Raw genomic sequence first — 26,423 nt, 5'->3', positions numbered from 1 at the left:
CAGTAGGGAACGTCCAGCTGTGGAATAGGAAGGTAGTGGGATAGTGCAACAAGCTTCCTAAAGGAGTAGCTTCTGAAATAGGCCTTGAAATTGGATGTCTGTTTATCTATTGCTGCATAATAAACCACCACAAAACTTGGTGGTCTGAAGCAACCATCCTTTCACCCTCACTGTTCTGTCAATTTTTGTGAGATATGAATTCCTTTGGTGTCAGAGGCTCCACTCTGTTAACAGTGACAGAACAATCTCAGTGGACTTTGGCCTTGGACGAGGAATTAATGATGAAAATGACTTCAATCCAAACAGAAATGATTCAGAATTAATGTTCTAAGAGGGGCAGGACTCCTAAATGCAAAATAACCCCCTAAACTTGCACAGTGCTGGTGCAGTGAGCGAAGGAACACACCAGCTTTTTATCCCCGTATCTCAACACTAGCCTCTTCTCTCCCTGTACCTTTGATTAAAGTGTCTCTTCTTCTCTGCAAAATGAAGCTTTTGACTCACTTAGGAACAAGGTGATGAGGACAAGGACCTGGAGAATGTCCAATTCCCCTTCTTAGTTGTTTCACACGGTGGAGTTGAGACCCAAAATATCTTTGCAACGAACCTTCCTTTCTTTTCTGAGGATGGTATACTGAGAGTAATGTGTAGTAGTGGAGACTTGGGAGTGAAAAGGCTCTGGGCTTAAGGCCTATCTAATTCAAACATGCCGAGTCTCAGCTTCCTTCCTTCTCTATAAAAGTGAGACCAAGAAGTGCCCACATGGAATCATTGTGGGGATGTTTCACTGATGCCTCAAAATGAGCCAGAGAGAGAGCACAGATTATCCTAAAAAGGGAGGATCCTACTGGCTTCTTTCCCTCTATACTAGTAATTTGCTCTTCTGCATATGCAGAGAAAAAAGATTGGATTCTGCAAATCAGACCTCATCCACATCTTTCTCACTGCCTTGCTGCTATTGAGGGTAATGGGAAGGGCAGGAAGAGGGGATAGCCTCCATAACCTGACCCTCCTTCCAGTATCAGGTCTGTTGGTTTCACTCAGCTTTGGTTTGCACTTTAATTGAAGGACCTGTGGGGCAAAGAGCAGTGTGGTGTTTTGGAAAAAGAAGTTGAGGGGCCACACTGCCAGCCTCACAACTTTGCAAAGCCAGCTTCTATAACATGGGACCATGAAGGGAAGGGTTGGATGCCACTAGAGTGACAACCAGAATTTTTTGCCAACATAGTACAAGGTCCGTATTGCAAGCCGCAGTTTAGCAATATCAGGAGGAGACATGCCAAAACTTTCTCTACAAGACTCTGCAGTACTGACTGCATCAGGAGGACATTTCATCTCCCAGAGGCTGCTGTCATTATTTGTTGCTAGGGACATCAACAGAGATTGGTGTGAAGACAACTTTTCAGGGGAGGACTCATCTCAAACTAACAGATATGTATGATGAACAAGTCTAGAGGTCTAATGCACAACATGTGAACACTGAGAGGGCATAATGATTGCTTGTGTGAATGAGGCACAAAATCCTTATCAGGCTGGACTTAGTATAGTTTCCAGAATATGGGTTAATTTAAGTCCAATATGATTTGGTACCAATACCTGGGATGCCCAACTATGCTTTCACCACTTCCTCATAATAACCCACTGGTTGGAGAACACTAAAGATGTTTTATTAATGAAGGCAAATATACCTTCAGCTATTGAGTGTGTGCAATGGGAAAACAGAGACCTCCGAATGCTAAGAATCACCCATCATGAACATACACCTGGTTTGTTTGGTATGTGAACTGAAGTGTCTTTTATATTCACAGTGACATCTTCACCATTCTCCATGGACCCACATCAGGGCATGCTTTTCATGTGTACTGCTCAGCAACAGCACAGGTCCCCACATATTGTCTGGAGCCTCCTTCATCTCACTTGGAGCCAGTTGCATCTACAAGCTGGTCTCTACCAAATTTCCTGTAGAGGATATTAGAAAAGGCATAAAGGCCTGGGTAAAGGGACTGTGAGAAAGGTGGAAATCTGGGAGTCCTGCAAACAGGACTTGGGACATGAATGCTTATCAGCCGGCTGCACACAACAGGCTTTGGAATGCGTGGGAGTGTGACAGATGTTGGGTCCCTGCCCTTTTCTTTATAGCCTTAAGGAGTCACAAGGAATCCCAAGATAAATATGGATATGTTGCATATCACTAACTAGATTTCTTTAGAATAATGTGTTTACTGGCACCAGAGATTTTTATCTATATGTTCTTTCCAAATATTCTCCATGTATATTCTTTGCTTTGACCTTCAATGCCTTTCTCTGCAGTAAATACAGAGGTTTGGAGAGGTACAGGAGCTCTTTGAAATGAAAAGAGTCTTTCCTCCTCCTTCAGCCTGAGATTGTGGTCTGGAGCATGCCTCATTGCGCCGTGACACTGGCAGAGATGCTGGACGATCTCTACAATTGGTGACCCCGACGTGATTCGACCAACTCAGCGTGGAGAAGTTTCGATGGACTAATGGGGAATACTGGTAAGGGATAGGCCCAACTCTGTAAGAGGACGGGGCTGACGCATGTAATATTAGAGGGGGATTTTATCAGTTAATTGTGAGTCATAGGTCAGGAACTCACTAAAGAGAAGAAATTATACTTTAAGACTTTACAACAATTATTAAAACCAATTCAATGTACAGTGGAACCGAAGGCATTACAATAATTATTACTTTCCGTCCGTGAACATTGTCCTTGGTTTGCAGATGCTGGTACTCTTGATCTCGAGCTCTGGGAACAGGCAGGACAAGTTTTGAACAAATGATTTGCACAGGGTCTTAGGATTAATGTTACTATACTAACAAACTGGAGCTTAGAACGTAATGCTCTTTATCCATTATATATTACAGATCATAATGATCCAGATTGCCCCCTTTCAGCTAAAGTGGAGGTGTCGCCTCATGAAGAAGCAGGGGAGCTTATTGATGAACCTGACCATCCAATGTCTTTTGAGTCTGATGAGTCAGATGGAAAGGAACTGCCATTTCTACTGCCATTAAAGGCGCAGGATGAAACACAGCCATCTTCCCCTATGGCTTACCCTCCTCCTTTGCCTCCTGGGCCATTGTCAGGAGGTACTCATCATGAACCAACTCCATGGACTCCACCACACCTAAAGTATTTTCAGAAACTAATTCGGGGCCATGACCCTCCTTGATCAAGGGTTGTCTAAAAGAAGGGTTAAAATCAGGAGACCCTGACGCCTTTATGGCTGCTTCCTTGTTGTGAGAAATAATAGGAGACAACATGAAACTCTCCTTTTTACTGTATTTAAGAAGCTAAAAGAGAATATCCGAGAAAATGGCCTCAATCTCCATTTACCACGGGCATGGTTAAGGCATTGGGAAATAGTTATGAAATGACTCCTTTTGACTGGAAAACATTAGTTCGTGTCCTAGTTTCATCAGAAGAATATACAGTATGGCTTACGGAATACAATGACTTAGCTATTCAAGAATCCTTACAGGCCAGGCGTGGTGGCTCAAGCCTGTAATCCTAGCACTCTGGGAGGCCGAGGCGGGTGGATTGCTCAAGGTCAGGAGTTCGAGACCAGCCTGAGCGAGACCCCGTCTCTACAAAAAATAGAAAGACATTATATGGACACCTAAAAATCTATATAGAAAAAATTAGCCGGGCATAGTGGCGCATGCCTGTAGTCCCAGCTACTCGGGAGGCTGAGGCAGTAGGATCGCTTGAGCCCAGGAGTTTGAGGTTGCTGTGAGCTAAGCTGACGCCACGGCACTCACTCTAGCCTGGGCAACAAAGTGAGACTCTGTCTCAACAAAAAAAAAAAAAATAAAAAAATAAATAAATAAATAAAACCTACCCAAAGAGTGGAAAAGGCAAACATTGGGCTAATCAGTGTCCATCTAAATTTGATAAGGATGGTAATCCTATACAGGGAAACTTGAAGAGGGCTCTCCCTCCAGCACCCCAAAAAATGTCTGGGGGGCACTGGCCAGTCAGGCTCCTCCAGCCCTGGCCAACGAAATACCATTGCAGACCTCTCTGCGGAAACAAGCGATAGTGCAGGTTTAGACTTCTGAACAATAGAGGAGATAGATGTTAAGGAAGAAGATAACGTGTACCTTATCACCACAGGAATATTTGGGCTGCTACCTAAAGGATTTTTTGGGCTACTATTAGAGAGATCTAGTTGGACTTTAAAAGGAGTACACGTTTTATCCGGAATAATTGACTCCGATTATCACAGAGAAATCAAAGTGATGGTAAAAGCTATAGGCCTTTATGTTTTACCAGCAGGAACAAAATTAGCTCAGCTCCTTTTAATTCCTTACTTACAGGGAAATGCTCAAAGTAAACAAAGAAACAATGAGGAATTTTGTCATTCTGGTTCTATTGCCTTTTGGTCTGTTCCAGTAACTACACAAAGGCCTCAATTAATATTCACTATTAAAGGAAAACAATTTCATGGAATTATAGATACAATAGAAGATAAATCTATTATAGCTTCTCAACATTGGCTTATTTAATGGCCTATGATTAATGCCCCTGTTATGGTTCAAGGTGTCGGAGGTTATCAAATGCCCAAATTAAGTGCTTTTCATCTTACATGTGAAGGGCTGGAAGGTAAATGGGCCAATATTCAACATTTTGTTATGAATATTCCCTTCTCCTTATGGAGAAGAGATTTAATCCATCAATGGGGACTACAACTTTCTATTTCCCCTTTGTAGGAGGGGCCACTGCTCTGATTCACCCTTTAAAACTACGGTGGAAAACAAATAAACTGGTATGGGTTGAACAGTGGCCCATTAAAACTTTTACATCTCAAGGAACTTGTTCAAGAACAGTTAAAAGAAAGCTGCTGTAGCTTGGAAAGATACCAAATGAAATTATTTATATAAGAAAGTTTTCCAATCCACTCAACAAGCTGCAATCGGAACAGTAATACTAACATTAAATAACTTTCTTAACCTACAAATCAGTATTATTAGTGATTCTGAATATGCTGTCCATATTCTACAAAACCTTGATACCTCCTTTATTAAGGACATATCTAACAAAACTTTGTTACAATTATTTATTAATTTACATGCTCTATTTTCTCAGTGACATCGTCCAATTTTTATTACACATATTATATCACATACCTCCTCACCTGGGCCACTTACAGATGGCAATAATTTTGTAGACAATATTGTATCTAACCAATTATGTCTCTTTGCCCAAGATACTACAGCAGGCACACTTAGATCATGACTTGTTCATCAAAATGCTAAGGCATTGAAAAAACTTTATCCCATTACTTTAACTTAAGCAAAACTTATTAAAACTTTTCCTGATTGTCAACAATTCTCTTTATCCCCTATCATACTGGGTCCCGGACTAAACCCACAAGGGCAATTGCCGAATGATATCTGGCAAACTGATATTACACAATTACCTTATTTTGGACGTCTCAAATACATACATGTTACTATTGATACATATTCAGGCTTCATTCATGCTGTGCCCTTGTCAGGGGAAACTATCCGTCATGCTATCCAACATTTAGTGGAAACAGTCAGAGTTTTAGGATTATCCAAAATTATCTAAATGGACAATGGCCTTTGCTATTTATCGAAAAAATATAACTCTACCCTTCAAAATTTGAAAATTAAGCATATCACAGGTATATCCTATGATTCTTCCGGAGAAGCTCTAGCAGAACCTGCACTCCGTACCTTAAAAACTTACCCATTAGGTGTATACCTACTTGATGAGTGCGATGCGCACTGCCTGGGGAATGGACACACTTGAAGTTCTGACTGGGGGGGATGGGGGTGGGGGGAGGGGATCGGTGCATACCTACATGATGAGTGCGATGTGCACTGTCTAGGGAATGGACACACTTGAAGCTCAGACTCGGGGGGATGGGGAGGCATGGGCAATATATATAACCTGAACTTTTGTACCCCCATAATGAGCTGAAATAAAAAAAAAACTTACACATTAAAACAAAAAAGGGATATTAGAAAAGGCATAAAGGCCTGGATAAAGGACTGTAAGAAAGATGGAAATCTGGCAGTCCTTCAAACAGGACTTGGGACATGAATGCTTATCAGCCAGTTGCACACAGCAGGCTTTGGAATGCATGGGAGTGTGACTGATGTTGGGTCCCTGTCCTTTTCTTTATAGCCTTAAGGAGTCACAAGGAATCCCAAGATAAATATGAATATGCTGCATATCACTACCTAGATTTCTTTAGAATAATGTGTTTACTGGCACCGGAGATTTTTATCTATATGTTCTTTCCCAACATTCTCTCTGTATGTTCTTTGCTTTGACCTTGAACGCCTTTCTCTGCAATAAATACAGAGGTTTGGAGAGGTACAGGAGCTCTTTGAAAGGAAAAGAGTCTCTCCTCCTCTTTCAGCCTGACATTGTGGTCTGCAGCATTCTTCCTTGTGCTGTGACACTGGTAGAGACACTGGCCAATCTCTACATCCTTGAGAACTAAGCTGGGGACTTCAGCACATGGAAATTGCCTTTTGTAATATTTATTCTACTTCTGTTGTAAGTACCTTTGTCAATAGGAAAAATTATATTCCTTATATTTTAGCTAGACATATTATACAGCTAAATTAATGCCCTCATAAATACTGCTGGTGAGAAAAAAACAAAATAAAACAACACATTCAGCATGAAAGACTTTGGCCTTTCAAACAACCACATTATAGAAAGGAAGGGAAGGGGTGTTAATCACCAGCTGGAGACTGGGGGTCCACAGCCTCCTTTTTAACACTTCAAAATAACACACTCTCATTTCTAGATGAGCACAAGCTAAGATCCCTCAAGGAGTTATGTGTGGTCAGCAAACTACAGGAGTCTTTCAGACACTGAAATAGGGAGAGGCACCTCATTCTCAGGCAAAGAAAGCTAACCTCTGACCAACAGCACAGGTTTCAGCATAACATTCCTGAAACCAAGAGGACGCATTGTGAAATACACAGTAGGGGACAAGAGGGCACACTTTGTACTCATAAGTCAGCAGAATTCAAAAAGCCTATTTTAAAGGAGTGCCTCTATTGTGGACGTTTTAAAGAAGAAAGCATTTGTTATATCACAATTTGAGTAAATTTCTTTGTCCAACCACTGACATGTATTGCTGCTTTATTATGAAATGGCTGATTCCCTCATAAAATTTCTTCTCTATGGCAATACTGTTTATACATTTATTTATATTATTATCACTTATAAATATTAATCTATACATTATTATTTTATAATTTATATGTCACTGTTAATATATAACATTGATACAATTTGTAGCATATTTTAAGCTACAAATATGCTTTCCAACTTTGGTCCTGTTTACTATTACTCTAGGGGACCCTTGACAAAGGTGGATAGGATGAGGGGTAAGGAGGAGGAGTCTTGTTGCTGATGATATTATCACACCATAAAACCTGATGTTATTGATTCCACATGTCTGCACAGACTTCAAGGACTCCTTGAGGACTTCACTAGGTCTTCCTTGGAATACGCAGTGTGATGGCTTCAGCTCTTGGCAATAGCTGAGACAGGATGGTGAAGAACAACAAAGTATGTCTGTATATCAGCTTTAAATTCCACTTGTGAATTCTATTACTCTATTTACAGTTCACTTAAAGTCTGCAATTTTTAACTATAGCTTTTAAATAGCTGATGAATCATGTTTGCTCTCCTTTATATTGTAAGCAATTAATTAAATACCTTAAGGAATTTTTAGCTATATCTATGCCTTGCTTTTCAAAAGGCTTCAATTTTTTTTTCAGCATATTATGGGGTTAGAAATGTTTAGGTTACATATATCCCCCTGCCCCTCCTCCCCACTGAGTCAGAGCTTCAAGCGTGTCCATAGCCCAGACAGTGTGCATTGCACTCATTATGTGTGTACATACCCATCACCTCCTTCCCCCTCCCATCTACCCAACGCCCGATGAATCTTATTCCTATACGAGCACTTAGGTGTTGATCAGTTAAAACCAATTTGATGGTGAGTATATGTGGTGCTTATTTTTCCATTCTTGGGATACTTCACTTAATAGAATGGGTGCCAGCTCTATCCAGGATAATACAAGAGGTGCTACATCACCATTGTTTCTTATAGCTGAATAGTACTCCCTGGCATACATATAATACATTTTATTAGAGTTTCAGGATACAAAATCAATACACATAAATCAGAGGCATTCATATATGCCAATAACAGTCAAACTGAGAACCAAATCAAAGACTCAATACTCTTCACATTAGCAACAAAGAAAATAAAGTTCCTAGGAATATATTTAACTAAGGAGGTGAAAGACCTCTAAAGGGAGAACTATGAAACACTGAGGAAGGAAATAGCAGAGAATGTAAACAGGTGGAAAACCATACCATACTTGTGGTTGGCAGAATCAACACCGTTAACATGTCTTTACTACCCAAAGTGATCTACAGATTCAATGCAATCCCTATTCAAATACCAATATCATTCTTCACAGATATAGAAAAAATAATTTTATGCTTTGAATGGAACCAGAGAAGACCCCGTATAGCAAAAGCAATCCTAGGCAAAAAGAACAAAATGGGAGGTATCAATTTATCAGACTTCAAACTATACTACAAGGCTATAGCAACTAAAACAGCATGCTACTGGCACAAGAACAGGGACACAGACCAGTGGAACAGAACTGAGAACCCAGATACAAAATCATCCTCATATAGCCATCTAATCTTTGACAAAGCAGACAAAAGCATACAATGGGGAAAAGAATCCTTATTCAATAAATGGTGGTGGGAAAACTGGATAGCCACATGTAGAAGACTGAAACAGGATCAACACCTTTCACCTCGCAAAAATCAACTCACAGTGGATAAAGACTTAAACCTAAGTCCTGAAACTATAAGAATTCTAGAGCAAAACATTGGAAATACACTTCAAGACATTCACATAGGCAAAGAATTTATGAAGAAGATCCCAAAGGCAATCAGGGCAACAACAAAAATAAATAAATGGGATCTGATCAAATTAAAAAGCTTCTGCACAGCCAAAGAAACTATCATGAGAACAAAAAGACAACCTACAGAATGGGAGAAAATATTTGCATGCTACACACCCAATAAAGGGCAGATAACTAGAATCTATTTATAAAGGACTGATAACAACAATCTATTTAGAACTCAGGAAAATCAGTAAGAAAAAATCGAACAACCCTATCAAAAAGTGGGCAAAGGACATGAATAGAAATTTTTCAAAAGAAGATATAAGAATGGATAACAAACATATGAAAAAATGCTCAACATCTCTAATCATCAGGGAAATGCAAATCAAAATCACAATGAGATATCACTTAACTCCAGTGAGAATGGCTTTTATCAAAAAGTCCTAAAACAATACATGTTGGTGTGGATGCAGAGAGACAGGAACACTCATACACTGCTGTGGGACTGTAAACTAGTGCAACCCCTGTGGAAAGCAATATGGAGATACCTTAAACAGATTCAAGTGGACCTACCATTGGATCCAGCAATCCCATTATTGGGCATCTACCCAAAAGAACAAAAGTCATTCTATAAAAAAGACAACTGCACCCGAATGTTTATAGCAGCACAATTCACAATTGCAAAGATGTGGAAACAACTCAAATGCCCATCAATTCATGAATGGATTAGTAAAATGGTTTATGTATACCATGGAATATTACTCAGCTATAAGAAATAATGGTGATATAGAATCCCTTTTGTTCTCCTGGAGAGAGTTGGAACCCATTCTATTAAGTGAAGTATCCCAAGAATGGAAAAATAAGCACCACATGTACTCACCAGCAAATTGGTATCCCTGATCATCACCTAAGTGCACATTTGGGAATAACACCAATTGGATATCGGACAGAGGTGGGGGGTGGGGGAGGGGATGGGTGTATACCTACATGATAATAAGTGCAATGTGCACTGTCTGGGGAATGGACACACTGGAAGCTCAGACTCGGGGGGGTTGGGGGGGCATGGGCAATATATATAACCTGAACTTTTGTACCCCCATAATAAGCTGAAAAAAATAAATAAATAAAAGCACACTGTCTGGGGGGAGGGGGGGAAGCTTCTGCACAGCCAAAGAAACTATCATGTGACCAAAAAGACAACATACAGAATGGGAGAAAACATTCGCATGCTACACATCCGATAAAGGGCTGATAGCTAGAATCTACTTAGAATTGAGGAAAATCAGCAAGAAAAAATCAAACAACTCTATCAAAAAGTGAGCAAAGGACATGAACAGAAACTTTTCAAAAGAAGATAGAATAATGGCCAGTAAACATATGAAAAATGCTGAACATCTCTAATCATCAGGGAAATGAAAATCAAACCACAATGAGATATCACTTATCTTCAGTGAGAATGATCTTTATCAAAAAGTCCCAAAACAATAAATGTTGATGTGGATGTGGAGAGTTAGGAACACTCCTACACTGCTGGTGGGACTGCAAACTAGTGCAACCTCTGTGGACAGCAATATGGAGATACTTCAAAGAGATACAAGTGGATCTACTATTTGATCCAGGAATCCCATTACTGGGCACCTACCCAAAAGAACAAAAGACATTCTATAAAAAAGACATCTGCACTCGAATGTTTATACCAGCACAATTGCAAAGATGTGGAAACAACCCAAGTGCCTATCAATACATGAGTGGATTAATAAAAGATTTCAATTTTTGATACCAAGTGAAATATTCTTAAATACTAAATAATTCTCATATTTCAAATAAAATAACCTTTTCAAAATTAAACATATGGTAAATCTAAAATATATTGGTTTTTGCAATATTGAAGCAAACTCTTAATAAGATTTAAATTTAAACTTTAAATTTAAAATTATACTTCTAAATAAATTACCCAATTATACCTTTTAAAATGGATTTAAAGATTGTTACTTGAACAAGCAAATTCTCTCATATATTATAAGTATATAAAATAGTACAAATCCCTAGTCATCACTTCCTCAACTCAGAAATGCTTGTTCAATGAGTCTAATTCCTACAAATCAGTAGATCTTAGCCAGGAGGTATTTTGTACTCCAGGATATATTTGGAAAGGTCTAGAAATTTTGGTTCTTACAACATGGTAGAGGGTAAGAGTGACAGGGAGAGAAGTTGCTCCTGGGAGCAGCCAGGGATACTGCTAAACATCCTATACTGCACAGGCTAGCACCTTATAACAAAAAAAAAAATTATCCAGCACAAAATATAAATGCTGTTAAAGGTGGAGATACTCTACTCTAAATGTTAGTTTGTTTACATCTAATACTGAAAGATGCTTGCCTGCTTGAAGGAGATATGCATCATCCCAAGTAACTGAGCTTATTTACTAATAGAAAACTAGTTATATTTACTAACTTCTTTTACAAGAAATTGATAGAACATGCAGAACACGATTTTCAATGTTATATCAATAATTTCAGGTCTTTTGGAGGCAGAGAATGATGGCCAAATAGAACTCCCTAGTTCCTTGTAGGACTATCAAGATAAAGAACTATCTATACACACTAGAAAATATCTCCAAAAGAACTAAAATAACAGGAGAGAAATCATACTATCTGGTTTTAGCATAAGCACAAGAAAAGACACGTTGAAGAAAGTAGGAAGGACAGTCTTGCATGTCCTATACCACTCCTCCATCAACCCCAATCAGCACAGCCTGGAGAAAGAATCCATGTGCCTTTGGGAGGAGAGGGAAGCGAGTATGAGACTTTTCTTGGAACTCAGTAATGCCCTGTCACAGTGGGATACAGTAGCAGGCAGAATTCCACAGCTCTCTACTCTAGGCCACTGTCCACAGATGGAACACTAAACCAGCCCCTGGCCAGAGCGAAATCTGCTGCCCTATTACGGGGAACTTCAGTCCAGATCACTTCACCAATGGCTAAGTGACCTTGGGCACTGAATAAATTTCAGTGACAGCCAGCCACAGCAACCAAATTCCTTGAGTGAGCTTCAGTGCTGTGCAGGTCTGGTAGGCTGAAGGCTTGGGATGAGACCCAGCATGACTCCAGCTGCAGCAGCCATGGGGGCACTAGAGTCAACTCTCCCTAACTCCAGGTGCTGCAGCATGGAAAGAGATCACTTATGCTTGAGTGAAGGAGAGGAAAAGGCACAGAGGACCTTGCCTTGGAACCTACTACAAGCCTCACCACAGTAAAACAGCACCAGATCAAAACCTGAAGCCCTAATTCCAGGCCATTGCTCCTGGACAGTGCTTCAAGACAAACCGCAGGCCAAAAGTAAATTGACACCCTGAGAGGATGGACCCAAGTCCCAGCCACCTTCACCACTTGCTTAGTAAAGTGGCCTTGGGCTTTGAATAAACATCTGGGGCAGTTGGGCAGTAGAAGCTCTGGGCCTTGGGTGAGCTCAGGTACCACACTGGTCTAGGAGGCCATGGGCTTTGGGTGTGACCTTGTGCAGTGCCAGTTGCAAGGTCCTTCTGCTGGGGGAAAGAGAGAGTTGCCATGTAACTGGTCTTAGGTCACCTGTTAGTGTAGAAACTGCTGCGATGACCACAGGCTTAGCAAACTCAAACTTCTGTCCTCTTTGGATTCTTGGAAGGCAAACAGAGAAAAGAAAACAAACAAGGCCAAAGTGTAAAGACTGGAACAAAAACCTAACTCTTCAGTGCCCAGAGAGCTACAAATATTTGCAAGCACCAAGAACATTTAGGAAAATATGACCTCCTCAAAAGGATAACGTAATGAGTGCGATATGCACGGACTACGGGATGGACACGCTTGAAGCTCTGATTTGTGTGGGGGCAGGGAGGGCAAGGGCAATATATGCGACCAAACTTTTGTACCCCCATAATATGCTGAAATAAAAAAAATAAAACAAAAAGAATAAAAACAAGACATGTTAAGTAAAAACATAAATGTAGATTTGGTTGCCAATACTCTTTAAGAATGTATCTATTGATTGTAATCTTCACCATCTTCCCTGCCTAAATCACAGTCATACATTATAAATAATTTCCACATTTGGTTACTTTAAAATAAAAAATTTCTAAGGGCAAAAATATAATAATAATAAGGTATGAGCAGTCAACCCTGGAATGACAAAGATATGTGACCTCAGGTAGGGAATTTTTGAAATAGCTGGTTAAAGATTCTCAGTGAACTTGAGGAAGAAAACAGAGAATCAATTTGGAAATTTATCAGAGAAATTTAACAAAGATGTTAAAATAATTTTTAAAAAGTCAAATTAAAGTCCTGGAGTTTAAAATACACTTGAAATATTGAAACATGTGTCAGAGTGTCTGAGCAGCAAAGTTGATCAATGAGAAGAAAGAATTAGTGAGAATGAATAGGGACTATTTAGAATTACACAGTTAGAGGAGGAGAAAAAGAAAATGAAAAACCATGAAGAATCCTCAAAAGATCTAGAAAAGAGCCTCAATGGGCAAATCTGAGTTATTGGCCATAAAAAGAGACTAGAGAAAGAGATATGGGGAAAAATGCATTCAAAGAAATAATAGAGAAATTTCCAGGGCTAGAGAAAAATATGAAGACTCAGGTGCAACAAAGTAAAAGATCACATGACCAGGCATGGTGGCTCATGCCTGTAATTCTAGCACTCTGAGAGGCTGAGGCAGGAGGATCATTTCATTGTGGGGTATTACTTTTTTGATTTGCTATTTTTTGATGTGCTATTGGATTTGGTTTGCTCGTATTTTGTTGAGGATTTTTATTAATATATCTATGTTCATCAGGGACATTGGTCTGTAGTTTTCTTTTTTTCTTGTGCCCTTCCCTGACTTGGATATCAGAGTGATACTGGCTTGTAGAATGAGTTAGGAAGGAATCTTTCCTCCTTGAATTTTTGAATCAGTTTTAGTAGGATTGGAACCAGTTTCTCTTTGCATGTCTACTAGAATTTGTTAGTGGATCTATCTTGTCCCGGTTATTATTTTTGTTTGGAGAATTTTTATTATTACTTATTACATCTCATTACTTATTATTGATCTGTTAAGAATTTCTTTTTATAAATAAAAACTTTATAATTTTATTTCTTCTGATTAAAAATCTATGATATTTATTAATAGGAAAATGATTAGAAAAGCATATTTTTACAACTTAGTCATGAAGATGAGTTTTGATGGCTATTGGAAATAACCATATCTCCATAAAAACTCAATTGTATCACATAATCAAAACCTCCACCAACATATTTGAAGAATTTGTGGGAATAAAATATTTTTTGACTGACCCAACCCAAATCAAATTGTTATTATCTTAGACTTAAGTATTTACCTAATATAGAGTATGATTAGTGGCATAGACTTTCCTTTGTAGTAAAGCAGTTTGTAGTTATCTGGGAGCATTGATTCTTGATTAGTAATTAAAATATAATTTCTTTGAGCAACTTAAATGACTTTGTGTGTATGTGTGTGTTTGTGAGAGAGAGAGAGAGAGAGAGAGAGGGAGAATTTCTTCCTGATTCAATCTAAGAAGGCTGTGTGTTTCCAGTAATTTATACATTTCTGTGTTCAGACTCCACAGTGGTGGGCACACAAGGGGCAGCCCCGACCAGAGTCTGGGAACAGCACTCTGGCTGCTAGAGTCACATTCCAGGGAAGAGCGGAGCCACCTCTGCTGTGCCAAAGAGGCTGCACAGGGATAGAGGGGCAGCCTGGACACCACAGTTTAACAGGCGATAGTGGTGTCAATGGAAAAGAAGCCAAACTCTGTAAAATAACTTAAAGAGGATTGTTCTGAGTGAAATTTGAGGACCGTGGCCCAGAGCCATGCCCAAGAAGCCTTGAGCAAGTGGACTTGCTGTGCTTGGGTTACAGTTGGTTTTATACATTTCAGGGAGACAGTAATTACACATAAAGTCATAAATTAATACATGAAAGTTGTACATAGGTTTGGCCCGAAAGGATGGGACACCCCAAAGTGGGTGCTTACAGGTTATAGGTGGGTTTAAAGACTCTTTGATTTGTAATTGATTTAAGAAATATAACTGTGCCTAAAGGCTTGGAATGTTTTAAATTTGATAAGGAAGTCTATTAATCATGAACAAGCCTCTGGACCTATTCCCAGACTCAGTGATTTATTGGGTAAATTGAAGACCTACAGGTTTGTCTTGCATAGCCTTAGGCCTGTTAATGAGTTACAAAGGATATCTCCAAGAAGGGAGAGGGCATGAGTAGGCATGTCTGACTTCCCTTCTCATGGTCAGCTACTCAGTTTTAGGGTATCCCCTTGGCCAAGAGGGGGTCCATCCAGTCAGCTGGGGGAGGGGAGTGTTATGGTGGAAAGCCTAGTAGGTGCTCACAGAGTGGATGAGGAAAGATTTCTCACCCAGAGATTAAGATGTATAAAAGTAAAAAAGTTTATTTTATATTCTCAGAAGAATAGAGAGAATGAGAGAGTGGCAGAGAGAGGGGAAAGGGTGGGGTGAAGAGAGCAGGGAGATGGTGTGGCACCCCAAAGAAAGAGAAGAGGGTGCCAGCAGCAAGGCCAGCTGGTTCACTGATTTTAAAGGGGATGAAGAGAAAAAAAATAGTGATGACAATTGTTAACAAAAGCAGCATCCAGTAGATAACAAAAACTGCAAGGATGTCAAAGTCTAAAATTTTGTTTCCTGACTTTCTTTGTAGAAGGGATTGTCACAGAAGATATGAATCTGTCCTTGAAATATGGTTGAGGCTGTAGCTTGTTCTGCTGTTTACCCAGGAATTCTGGAAAAGTAGATTCTCAAAAAACAATTTTAGAGAGAAAGATTTACATCTCTTTTCTGTCCTTTCAGGTCTTTTCAGAAGTTGTGCAAAACAGAACTCCTACAGCGTACCTGTTAGTGAGAGAACTCATAGGATTGATCTTTAACTGTTACTGGGGAAACTGTGGGATTAGCTATTCTCCTGTTATTTTTGCAAGGCCACCACTTTCAGGGAGCCTTAAGATTTTATTTTAATCCACAGTAAGACTCACCTGGCTCACATACCCTTGTCACAGCAGGTCTCCTTTGCATGCTCACTGCTAGCAGCAAGCCAAAACAGCCAGCTGAGTCACAACTAGGATGTACTCAGATTGTGAAATCAACCCAGGACATAAGACTGCCTGCCTGGGACAGAAATTATGTCCCCAAGGACACATCTGTCTTGGTCTGAGGAGGCAGCACCCAACTCCTATGCCCACAGCAGCGCCCACTTCACAGTCACTTATCAGTTATGGCCATGGGGGCTCTTCTCCCTTAGAGATTAGATCACAAGTCTCAGGTCAAATCCTCTCTCTTCTGTGACCAGGCCCCAGGCTGACTGGCAGATTTCCTTGAGGTCTCCTACACTGTCAAGGTCTGGGAGTGAAGGCAAAGCACTTCTGATGCCCATCCTTCTCATAGACTCCCCACCGCTCACTATGTCAGATCCAGCACTTGGTAGGGTCAAACAGCTCCCCTGGGGCCTGGATTGTCTGGCTCCTCAGTGGGAATGTGTACTGCAGAGACAGCCTCTCCCCCTCTCATGCTCTGAAGACTCACAGTTTTCTGCCTGACCTACAGCATAAGCTATTGCCTGCCTCTTCTTTCAAAGTATCTGTGATTTCTTTCACTTTTTTGTTGAGTTTCCATGTTTCCTCTTGGATACACATCCACAGTGTGCACTCTACATGCTATTTTGCTATTTCCAAGTGGGTAAGGCATGCTAACAAAGCCTCTAATCCACAATCTTGGGGAATAAAAAACTACATTTTGGGGAGATGCCTCTAGATAAAAGTTTAGATTTGCCCTAGAAATGTTAGCTTTCCACAATTTTGAGACTCTCAAGGACATGGGACAAATGTCTGGAGACATTTTTGTTTTTCACAACTGAGAGATGAGGTGTAGCTACTGCCATCTACTAGATAGAGGAGAAGGATGTTACTGTATGTTCTACAAGGCACAGAATAGCCTCCCACAATAAAAGATTATCTGGGCCAAAATATAAATAGTGCCAAATTTAAGAAACACTGCTCTAAAATGATCATGAAAGAAAAAGAGGTGACATAAATCACTAGTACGAGGACTGAGAGAGGAGACACTACTGTAGATTTCACCAGTAATAAAAGGATATAAGAATATATCATGAACAACTTTGTCCATAAATTGGACAGCTTACATGAAATGGATAAATCCTTCTAAAGACCTAAATAATCAGAAGTTACAGAAGAAATCTGAAAGGAGATATTAACTAATTAAAGTGGATTTTTAATTTAAACAAGTTCCACAAAAAAATCTGATTGTTAAGTAAATACTTCCCTGGAGAGATGTAGGTCAAAGGACACATATTTACAGATATGTAGAATAAATAAGTCTAAAAATCTAATGTAGAACATGAAAATTATAGCTAATAATGTTGTATATTTGGTATAAATGTGAAGAGAATAAATTTTTAGTCTCTTAACACACTCACACACACAAACACACAGAAACGATAATTAAGTGAGATGATAGTGTAACACAGGGAATGGCCTGAAGAAAAAAAATATTTTCTGTCTTTTTAAAACTTCCCCCACTCCTATTGGGAGCTACAGCCTGGCCTGCAACCCTGAGGCAGGTGAAGTCCTTTGTTAAAAGATAACTTGGCCATCTCAGGCAGTGCCAGGCTTTGAGTCCACAGGCTTTGTCTTTGGCAGAGATGGGATGATTAGAATAGTTAACCATGATAGCCTAGAACTGAGGGGCCCTAGCTTTAAAAGTTCTGTATTTCTGTTTATGTTCAGGAAATTTGAATTTTGAGAGAAGAATGTCTACTATTTTTCCTCCTTTGCCAGCAAAGTAATAAGACTTCTCTTTTCTTCTCCCAAAACCACTTGTCCTTGTTCTTCTGATTCAGCCTTGTGGATAAGTGCCAAGTTTCAGTAAAATGTTAATTTGCTTGACTATACTAACTACTAAATTCTGTATATCAAAAAATCAAGTTGTATACCTTAAAAATATACCATAAAAGAGTATATTTGAATTTCACCACAAAGAAATAAACATTTCCTAATCACAGATTACATCACCTTGACATCAACAAATATTTGTGAAGAAATAATATTAATAATTAACAATATATTAATTCTGAACAAGCTTTTTAAGAAAATAGAGTAGGCCGGGCTCAGTGGCTCACGCCTGTAATCCTAGCACTCTGGGAGGCCGAGGCAGGTGGATCGCTCAAGGTCAGGAGTTCGAGACCAGCCTGAGCAAGAGCGAGACCCCATCTCTACTAAAAATAGAAAGAAATTATATGGACAACTAAAATATATATAGAAAAAATTAGCTGGGCATGGTGGCGCGTGCCTGTAGTCCCAGCTACTCGGGAGGCTGAGGCAGTAGGATCGCTTGAGCCCAGGAGTTTGAGGTTGCTGTGAGCTAGGCTGACACCATGGCACTCACTCTAGCCCTGGCAACAAAGTGAGACTCTGTCTCAAAAAAAAAAAAAAAGAAAAAGAAAATAGAGTAAACACTTCCCCAATTTACATTTTGTGTCCATCATAATTATTACACCAAAACCAGATAAAGAAAAGAAATATATGGACCAATAATCCTCACAAACCTAGATGCAAAAGTTATTCACAAAATAATAGAAATATGATCCAACTCTTCTTAGATGTTTTGCACAGTGGAATTGAGACTGAAAATATCATTTGAATAAAACTACCTTTCTTTTCTGAAGCTGGTAGACCAAGTGTAATGTGGAGTGATGGAGACTTTGGAGTGAAAAGGCTCTGGGCTTAATGCCTAGCTAATTCAGCCATGCTAAACTTAATTTCCTTCTCTGTAAAAGTGAGACTAGGAAGTGCCCAGATTGAATCATTGTTCAGATGTTTCACTGAAGCCACAAAATGAGCAGGGGGAGAGGACACAGCTTATTTTTAAAAAGAATGATCCTAACAACTTCCATCCCTACATGCAAGTAATTTTCTCTTCTCCATATACAGAAGAAAAGAGATTGAATTCTGCAACTCAGACCTCATCCACATCTTTCTCTCCAATTTGCTTCTCTTGAGGGTGCTTGAGAATGGGAAGGGAAGGAAGAGGGGATTGCCTTCATAACCTGACCCTTCTTCCAGTATTTGGTCTGTTGGTTTCACACAACCTTAGTTTGTACAATAATTTCCAGGACATGTGGGGCAAAGGGCAGTATGGAAATAGCAGGGTAGAAGAGAAGTTCAGTATGCACATTGCCAGCCTCCCAACTTTACAAAGCCAACTGCTTCAACATGCCACTGTGAGGGGAAGGGGTGGAGTCCACTGGAGGTGACAACCAGAATTTTTTGCCAACATAGGACAAGGACCATATTACAAGCCTAAGCTCAACAATATCTGGAGGAGACACACCAAAACTGACTCTACAAGACCCTGCTGTACTGACTGCATCAGGAGGACATTTCATCTCCTGGAGGCTGCCATCCATCATTTGTTCCTAGGGACATCAACAGAGATTGGTGTGAAGAAAATTTTTCAGGTGAGGACACATCTCAAAGTAGCATACATATACGAGGAACAATTCTAGAGATCTAATGCACAACATGAGAACTATAGGTGATAAAATTGTATTCCGTATGGTATTCATGGTAAATCAGTGGATTTTAGCTACTCTTGCCATAAAAAAACGGGAAACTATGTAAGATGATGGAGATGTTAATTTGCTTCACTGTAGTAGCCTTTTCCTGTCTCTATGTACCCCATAACATAATTTTTATACCTTAAATGTACACAATAAAAATGTGTTTTTTTAAAAAAATAAGTGCTTGTGAAACCCACTCCACTTACATGAGTCAACTCAAAATGCACACATTATGTTGCACTCAGAACACACAGGCAAATATGCTCAGGAAAAGGAGTGACTTCAACTATATATATCTGGTACGTGCAGTCTAAAGGGCAGTTGGTCAAGAATAAATGAGCTTCCTGCCTCAGAGGAATTCACAATCTGGGAAAATGTAACTCAATTTTATTTTATCTTTTACAATTTTTATTTTAATTTCAGAATACTTTGTGGGTACAAACATTTGGGTTACATATAATCCCTATGTCTCACCCAAGCCAGAGCTTCCCCCATAAAGTGTGCTCCACACCCATTGGTTGTGAGATTACCCACCCCCATGATCCCCCGGCACCTGACTGGCACCTGATGAATATTACTACCATGTGAGCAGCTCAGTGTTGACCAGTACCAATTTGATGGTGAGTACATGAGGTGCTTGTTTTTCCATTCTTGTCATACTTCACTTTGAAAGATGAGCTCCTGCTCTATCCAGGATAACATAAGAGGTGCTAAGTCACCATGGTTTTTTGTACTTGAGTAATATTCCATGGTATACATAGACAACATTTTATTAATCCACTCATGTGTTATGGACATTTGGGTTGCTTCTACATCTTTGCAATTGTGAACTCTGCTGCCATAAACATATGAGTGCAGATGTTTTTATTATAGAATGTATTTTTCCTTTTGGTAGATGCCTAGTAGTGGGATTGCTGGATCAAATGGTATTTGTATTTTTATCTCCTGGAGGTATTTCCAAATTATTTTCCACAGGGCTTGTACTAATCTGCAGTCCCAGCAGCAGTGTAAGAGTGTTCCTATTTCTCCATATCCATGCCATCATTTGCTATTTTGGTACTTTTTGATAGAGGCCATCCTCACTGGAGTTAGGTGATATCTTGTTGTTTTGATTTGCATTTCCTTAATGATTAGAGATGTTGAGCATTTTTTTATATGTTTGCTGGCCATTATTCTGTCTTCTTTTGAAAAGTTTCTGTTCATGTCCTTTGCCCATTTTTCATGGGGTTGTTTGATTTTTTTCTTATTGATTTAATGATAGTTTCCTTGGGTATGCAAAAGTTTTTAATTTTATCAGGTCCCATTAATTTATTTTTGTTGCTGCTGTCATTGCTTTGAGGGTCTTCTTCATAAATTCTCTGCATAGGCTGATGTCTAAAAGAGACTTCCCAACATTTTCTTTTCCACAGTGTATATTTTTGTCTGCTTTGTCAAAGATTAGATGACAATATGCGTATGTTTTCATATCTGCGTTCTCAGTACTGTTCCAAAGGTCTATATCTCTGTTCTTGAGCCAGTAATAAGCTATTTTCATTACTATAGCCTTGTAGTAAAGTTTGAAGTCTGGTAGACTGATACCTCCCAGTTTGTTCTTTTTGCTTAAGATTGCTTTGGCTATACAATCTGTGAACTTTCTGTCTTTTGGAGGTGAGCATTTAATACTATTAGTTTTCCTCTCAGGAATGCTTTTGTTGTATCCCACAGATTTTGAAATCTTGTGTCCCCATTATCATTTAGTTTGAAGAATCTTCTGATTTCCATCTGGATTTCTTCCTTGCCCAATAGTCATTCAGCAATAGATTGCTTAATTTACATGACTTTGTGAAGTGGTGAGTGTTTCTGTTGGAATTGAGCTCTATTTTTATTCCACTGTGGTCTGAGAAGATACATGGTATAACTTCTATTTTTTAATTATGATTTGTGGCCTATGATGTGATCAATTTTAGAGAAAGTTCCATGAGGTTATTAGAAGAATGTATATTCAGTTTTATTTTGGTGGAATGTTCTGTAGAAATCTGTTAGATCCATTTGTTCTAGAGCTCTATTTAAGTCCATTGTTTCTTTGCTTATTTTCTGCTTGGAGGATCTGTCCAGTTCAGTCAGTGGGGTGCTAAAATCCCCAGCTACTGTGGCATTACTGTTTATCATATTATTTAGATCAAACAGGGTTTGGTTTACATATCTAGGTACCCCTGTGTTCGGTGCATATATGTTAAGAATTGGTAAGTCTTCTTGTTGGATTTTTCCCTCCACCACTGTATAGTGACCTTATTTTTCTTCATTTTTGCTCTTTTAAAGTTTATGTTATCTGATATAAGAATAGCTATCCCCACTTTCTTTTGGTTTCCATTTGCCTGGAAGTTTGTCTTCCAACCCTTCACCTTGAGTCTGAAAGCATCTTTGTGGGTAAGATGCACTTCATGGAGACAGCAGACAGTTTGCTTGTGTTTTTTTTCAACTATTCAGCCTGTCTATGTCTCTTCAGTGGATAATTCAAGCCATTCACATTTATTGAGAGAATTGATAGCTGTTGTAGATTTCTGTTCATACTGTTGAATAAATTCTTATTGTTTTATCTCTCGAGCCGTTGTGGAGTCAGGGATCTGGACTTAACTCTTGAATGATTTTACATTGGTGGGTGTCTATCGTGCTGTTCAGTGTATAATGCAGTGGTGAGTACTTCCTGCAAGGCAGGTCTGGTCTTCACAAATTCCATCAGTGATTGCTTGTCTGGGACAGTCTTTATTTCTCCCTTGTATAATAATCTTAATTTTGCCTGATAAAAAATTCCAGGTTGGCCATTATTCTCTTTTAGAAGATTGAGGATTTGTCCCCAGTTCCTTCTGGCTCGTAAGGTTTCAGTTGAGAGGTCTACAGTTAGTCTGATAGGTTTTCCTTTGTAGGTTATCTGCTGTTATTTTCTTAGTGCTCAAAGGATCACCCCTTTCATGTTTACTTTCACCAGCCTAATAACTATGTTATATGGTGATTGCCTTTTCACATTGAGTTTTCCAGGAGTTCTGCGTGCTTCTTGTACCTGGATATCTAGATTTGTGGCCAGGACAGGTAAGTTTCCCTCCATTATTCAAAAAAAATAAATTTTCAAGCCCTTGTGTATTTTCTTCTTTTCTCTCAGAGATGCCTATAATTCTTATGTTTGTTTTCTTTATATAATCCCATATTTCTTATATGTTTTGTTCATGTCTCTTGCTTTTCTGTTCTTTTTCTTCACCTGATTTGTTTAGGACATAGACAGTATCTTCAAGCTCTTAGGTTCTTTCCTGTGCATTATCCATTCTATTCTTAAGGCTTTCCACTGTGTTTTGTAGTTCCTTTAATGCCACTTTCATTTCCAGTATTTTTTTTTTTTTGGTTCTTTCATAATATTTCAATTTTTTTAGAGAATTTTTAATTCATTTCCTGTATTGTTCTTGTGACTTCTGTGTGTTGGGTTTCTATTTTCTCTTTAATTGCTTTGAGTTTTCTTAAAATCCGTATTCAGAATTCTTCCTCTGTCATTTTAATCATTTCATTTAAATTGGTATCCATTGTTGAGGATCTAATGATTTCTTTTAGGGGGTGGGTTTTCTCTCTGATCTTTCATGTTTCCTGTGTTCTTTTGCTGATTCTTTCTCATCGGGCTTCTTGGTCAAGAACTGGGGGTGCTAGTACTGGTTTATGGCCTTATCTCCAAGTCCCCAGGAGTCATTCCTTGACAATGCTGAGGAGAGGCATGCTGGTCCTGTATTGCCCCAGGGGTATTTTATCAAGTTGGGTTACCTCTGACTTGTCGTCTTCACCTCTTGCCAATGGAGTCTAGTGAGTTTGGTCCCCCAGCTTAAACTCCAAGCTGGTGGATTTCCCTTGTGGATATGACTCCACTGACCTCCAATAGCTTGAGATGGAAGGCACTGTGTGAAGCTGTTGTGTTACTCTCTCTGTTGTTGATTGTAGTTTGCAAGGAGGAGCCAGTTATCGAGTAATTTGATGTCTCTGTGGCAGGCTCTGGTCCCTCAGATGGGGTATTTGAATGCCCTGATCTTTGGAAGGGGCCTTGCCACTCCCCAGGGTCGATTTCACCCTTATTCTCCTTTAAGATGGGGGTAGGAGCAAGATAGATCACAGCTGGTATGCACAAGTCCCAGTGTGTGTGCTTCTGTGGTTGCTTGGCCTGCTGCTAGGGGGAGCCAACAATATGTTATTCAGGGCTCTTTCACCACACATGGAGGGCTGCGCCTGATGGGAGAGGTCAATTGGTGCAATTGCTGAGGCCTCTGGCCAGGTTTTCCTTCCCTGTCCTTGAACCCCAATGCTGGTGGCCACCTGGACCCAGAGAGCAAGCCTGGAATTATGTTCTTATTAGATGACCTAAGCTGGCTTTAAGGTCCCTCAGATTCACACCTGAGGCACAGAGGAAGCGACTTTCTGCCATCCACCCCACCTCCAAGGTCGGGTTCTGTGGCACCTGGCATGAAAGTACCTGGGCTAGGAGAGGAGTGTTGCCTGAAACTGCCAGGAGCAGTGTCTCCAGGCTGGGAACCCCAAAGATGGTCACCACCCACCCCTGGAGAACTAGCATTGGGGGTCGCACTCAAGACTCCGCCAAAGCCGGTCTGGAGATATGTACCTCAATTTTAAAACATCATGTTGTACACCATAAATATACACAGTATTTATTTGTCAATTAAAAAAAGAATAGAACTATAACCCAATGTGACAAGTTCTGTAATTGAGATATGCATAAACACTTATGAGAGCATAGAAAAGGGAGTGATTTATTCAGCTTGAAGTAAGAGACAGCAGATGGGGTCACTAGGGATGACAAGTCCTTAAGCTGGACTTTGAGGTATGAATGGAAGCTGAACTTAGAAGGCAGAGCAGAAATAGAAAATTTAAACTGGGAATAAACTGCAGAAAGGCCAGAGGTGCTAAAGCAGACACTGTGTTGAAGAAATGTCCCGTGGTCTTAGGTGTTGAGGGTAGCAACAGAAGAGGCTAGGAAGGTAGATGAGAGTCAGATGGTAAAAAAAGATTCCATTTACATCTCCTAAATTAATCTTAAGCTCAGCAGCTATGGTCAAAGCATATTACAACCTTTATGCTCTGGCCAGGTCTCTCCTCACATAACAAAGGAGATGCAAATGAAAGTTAACCACCTCTTCCTTTTTTTTTTGTTTTGTTTTCTTTTTTGAATGCTCAACAAAGTCCTGGTAAGAGGATAGGGGACACACGTGAAAAAATCCAGACCATCCACCAGTTCACACATTGCCCAACATGTTAAAGCAGCAGGATCCAAAAATGTACTAAATCTTTGGAAGTAGGACATTTTTTTCCATAGACGTAAACTAATACAGCTTTCATTTCTGATCATTCAAATCTTTCTTGATCATCCACCAAAAACAGTGGTCCTGAGGGGTTATGCTGAAAAGGAGAGGACCCTGATATCCAGGAAGTCAAAACTAACAGAGAAGAAGACAGTAGAAAGCGAGGCCTCATAGCTAAACAATTAAGCGTGTGGATAACCTCTAGACAAAGACTGCCTGGAGCCCACCTGTAATCTGACAAAGTTGGTTTTATTGTTTGTTGCAATGAGACAGAAAGCACACCTTGGAGGAATTTAGTGTAGCTCAGGAAGAGTGTGGTAGGAGGAACTCGATCTAGGTGATTTGGGGAAGGATGCAAGGAAGCATGGTTTTGCTCTGGCTTGGTTGCTGTCAGAAAGTTGGACGATTCTATTTAATACTTTTATTCTTGAAGCAAATGGGAAAGAGCAGTGGTAAGGAAGTAGTAGCCACTGGGGAGAGGGATGCCTGGCCAATTTTTTGGATAAGAGGATAAGATAGTCTTTTTGTTTTTGTCTGTGGTCTAATGGGATTATGGAGAGGTCTTGGGTTTTTTGTTGTTGTTGTTTGTTTGTTTGTTTTTGTCTCATTCCATTCTGGCTGCAGTGTGACCTTGCCTAATGGGGCTCTTCCGTGAAAGTGTTATGTTTTAAGGGCTGCCTTTATTTTTCTTTCTCACATTCATAAAAGACACAACATGGCATAGGAAACTATGTTAGATGAATGATTTGGAGAGCAGAAAGCAGCATTAAGGGCAGATAAGCACAGAAAACAATGCCTTTCTTCTGTTAGGGTAGAGATGTGGGTGCACATGGGTTTTGGGAAAGATTTCTACAGAGAAAGATTAGGATAGAAAGAAAAGGTTTATTTACTTTTCTCTGGGGGAAGGGAAAAGGACCAGCATGGAGGTGGAACAAGGAAGAAAGAATTGGCCTGGAAAACCAGCTATTGTGGCTTTTTAAAGGGGGTTGTAAAAATGGCAGGGTACAGTTGAGAAACTGCTGCGTCCGCTCCTTTCTTTCTTGTTGGTGGCAGGTAGATAACAAAAACTGCCAGGATGTCAGTCCAAGAGTTGGCTCTCCTGACATTCCTTGGAGAAGAGATTATCACAGAAGATGTGACTCTGTACTTGAAATACGGTTGAGGGTCAGAGCTCACACCCTGCTCTTCACTCAGGAACTCTTTAGGCTGTAAAAAGCAGATTCTCAAAAAACAATTTTGAAAGAGAGAGATTTATACCTCTTTTCTGTTCATTCAGCTCTTTTCAGAAGTTGAGCAAAACAGAACTGCTGCAGAGTGACTGTTTTTTTTTTTTTTACTGTTAAATATGGCAAAGAGTTTGCATTTTATTCCAATTATAGTACAGTGAGAAACCATCAATAGTTTTTTTTTTTTTTTAATTTATTTATTTTTTTTTATTTCATCTTGTTATGGGGGATACAGAATTGCAGGTTACATATGTTGCTCCTGTACCGCCTTTCCCCCCAAGTCAGA

General features: G+C 39.6%; 1 protein-coding gene across 4 annotated transcripts in view; it reads left to right on the top strand.

The window, feature by feature from the left end:
* Positions 1-19,210: 19,210 nt before the first annotated feature.
* The window catches only part of LOC138385292 (glycine N-acyltransferase-like), a 28,489-nt gene continuing 21,276 nt past the window's right edge, over positions 19,211-26,423 (top strand). For 2 of the 4 annotated variants that reach the window (XM_069471438.1, XM_069471441.1), the window contains exons 1-2: positions 20,190-20,207; positions 22,603-22,653. In XM_069471438.1, coding sequence (XP_069327539.1) covers positions 20,205-20,207; positions 22,603-22,653 — 54 coding nt within the window. In that variant the 5' untranslated portion in view covers positions 20,190-20,204. Of the gene's footprint in view, positions 19,486-20,145; positions 20,208-22,602; positions 22,654-26,423 lie in introns of those variants that run through there. The other 2 variants (XM_069471440.1, XM_069471439.1) reach the window with 2 other exon arrangements.

Source organism: Eulemur rufifrons, chromosome 6 (genome assembly GCF_041146395.1).
Source record: "Eulemur rufifrons isolate Redbay chromosome 6, OSU_ERuf_1, whole genome shotgun sequence".
Classification (NCBI taxonomy): Eukaryota; Metazoa; Chordata; class Mammalia; order Primates; family Lemuridae; genus Eulemur; species Eulemur rufifrons.
The sequence above is the reverse complement of the archived record's forward strand: the minus strand, read 5'-3'. Positions and strand labels throughout refer to the sequence as shown.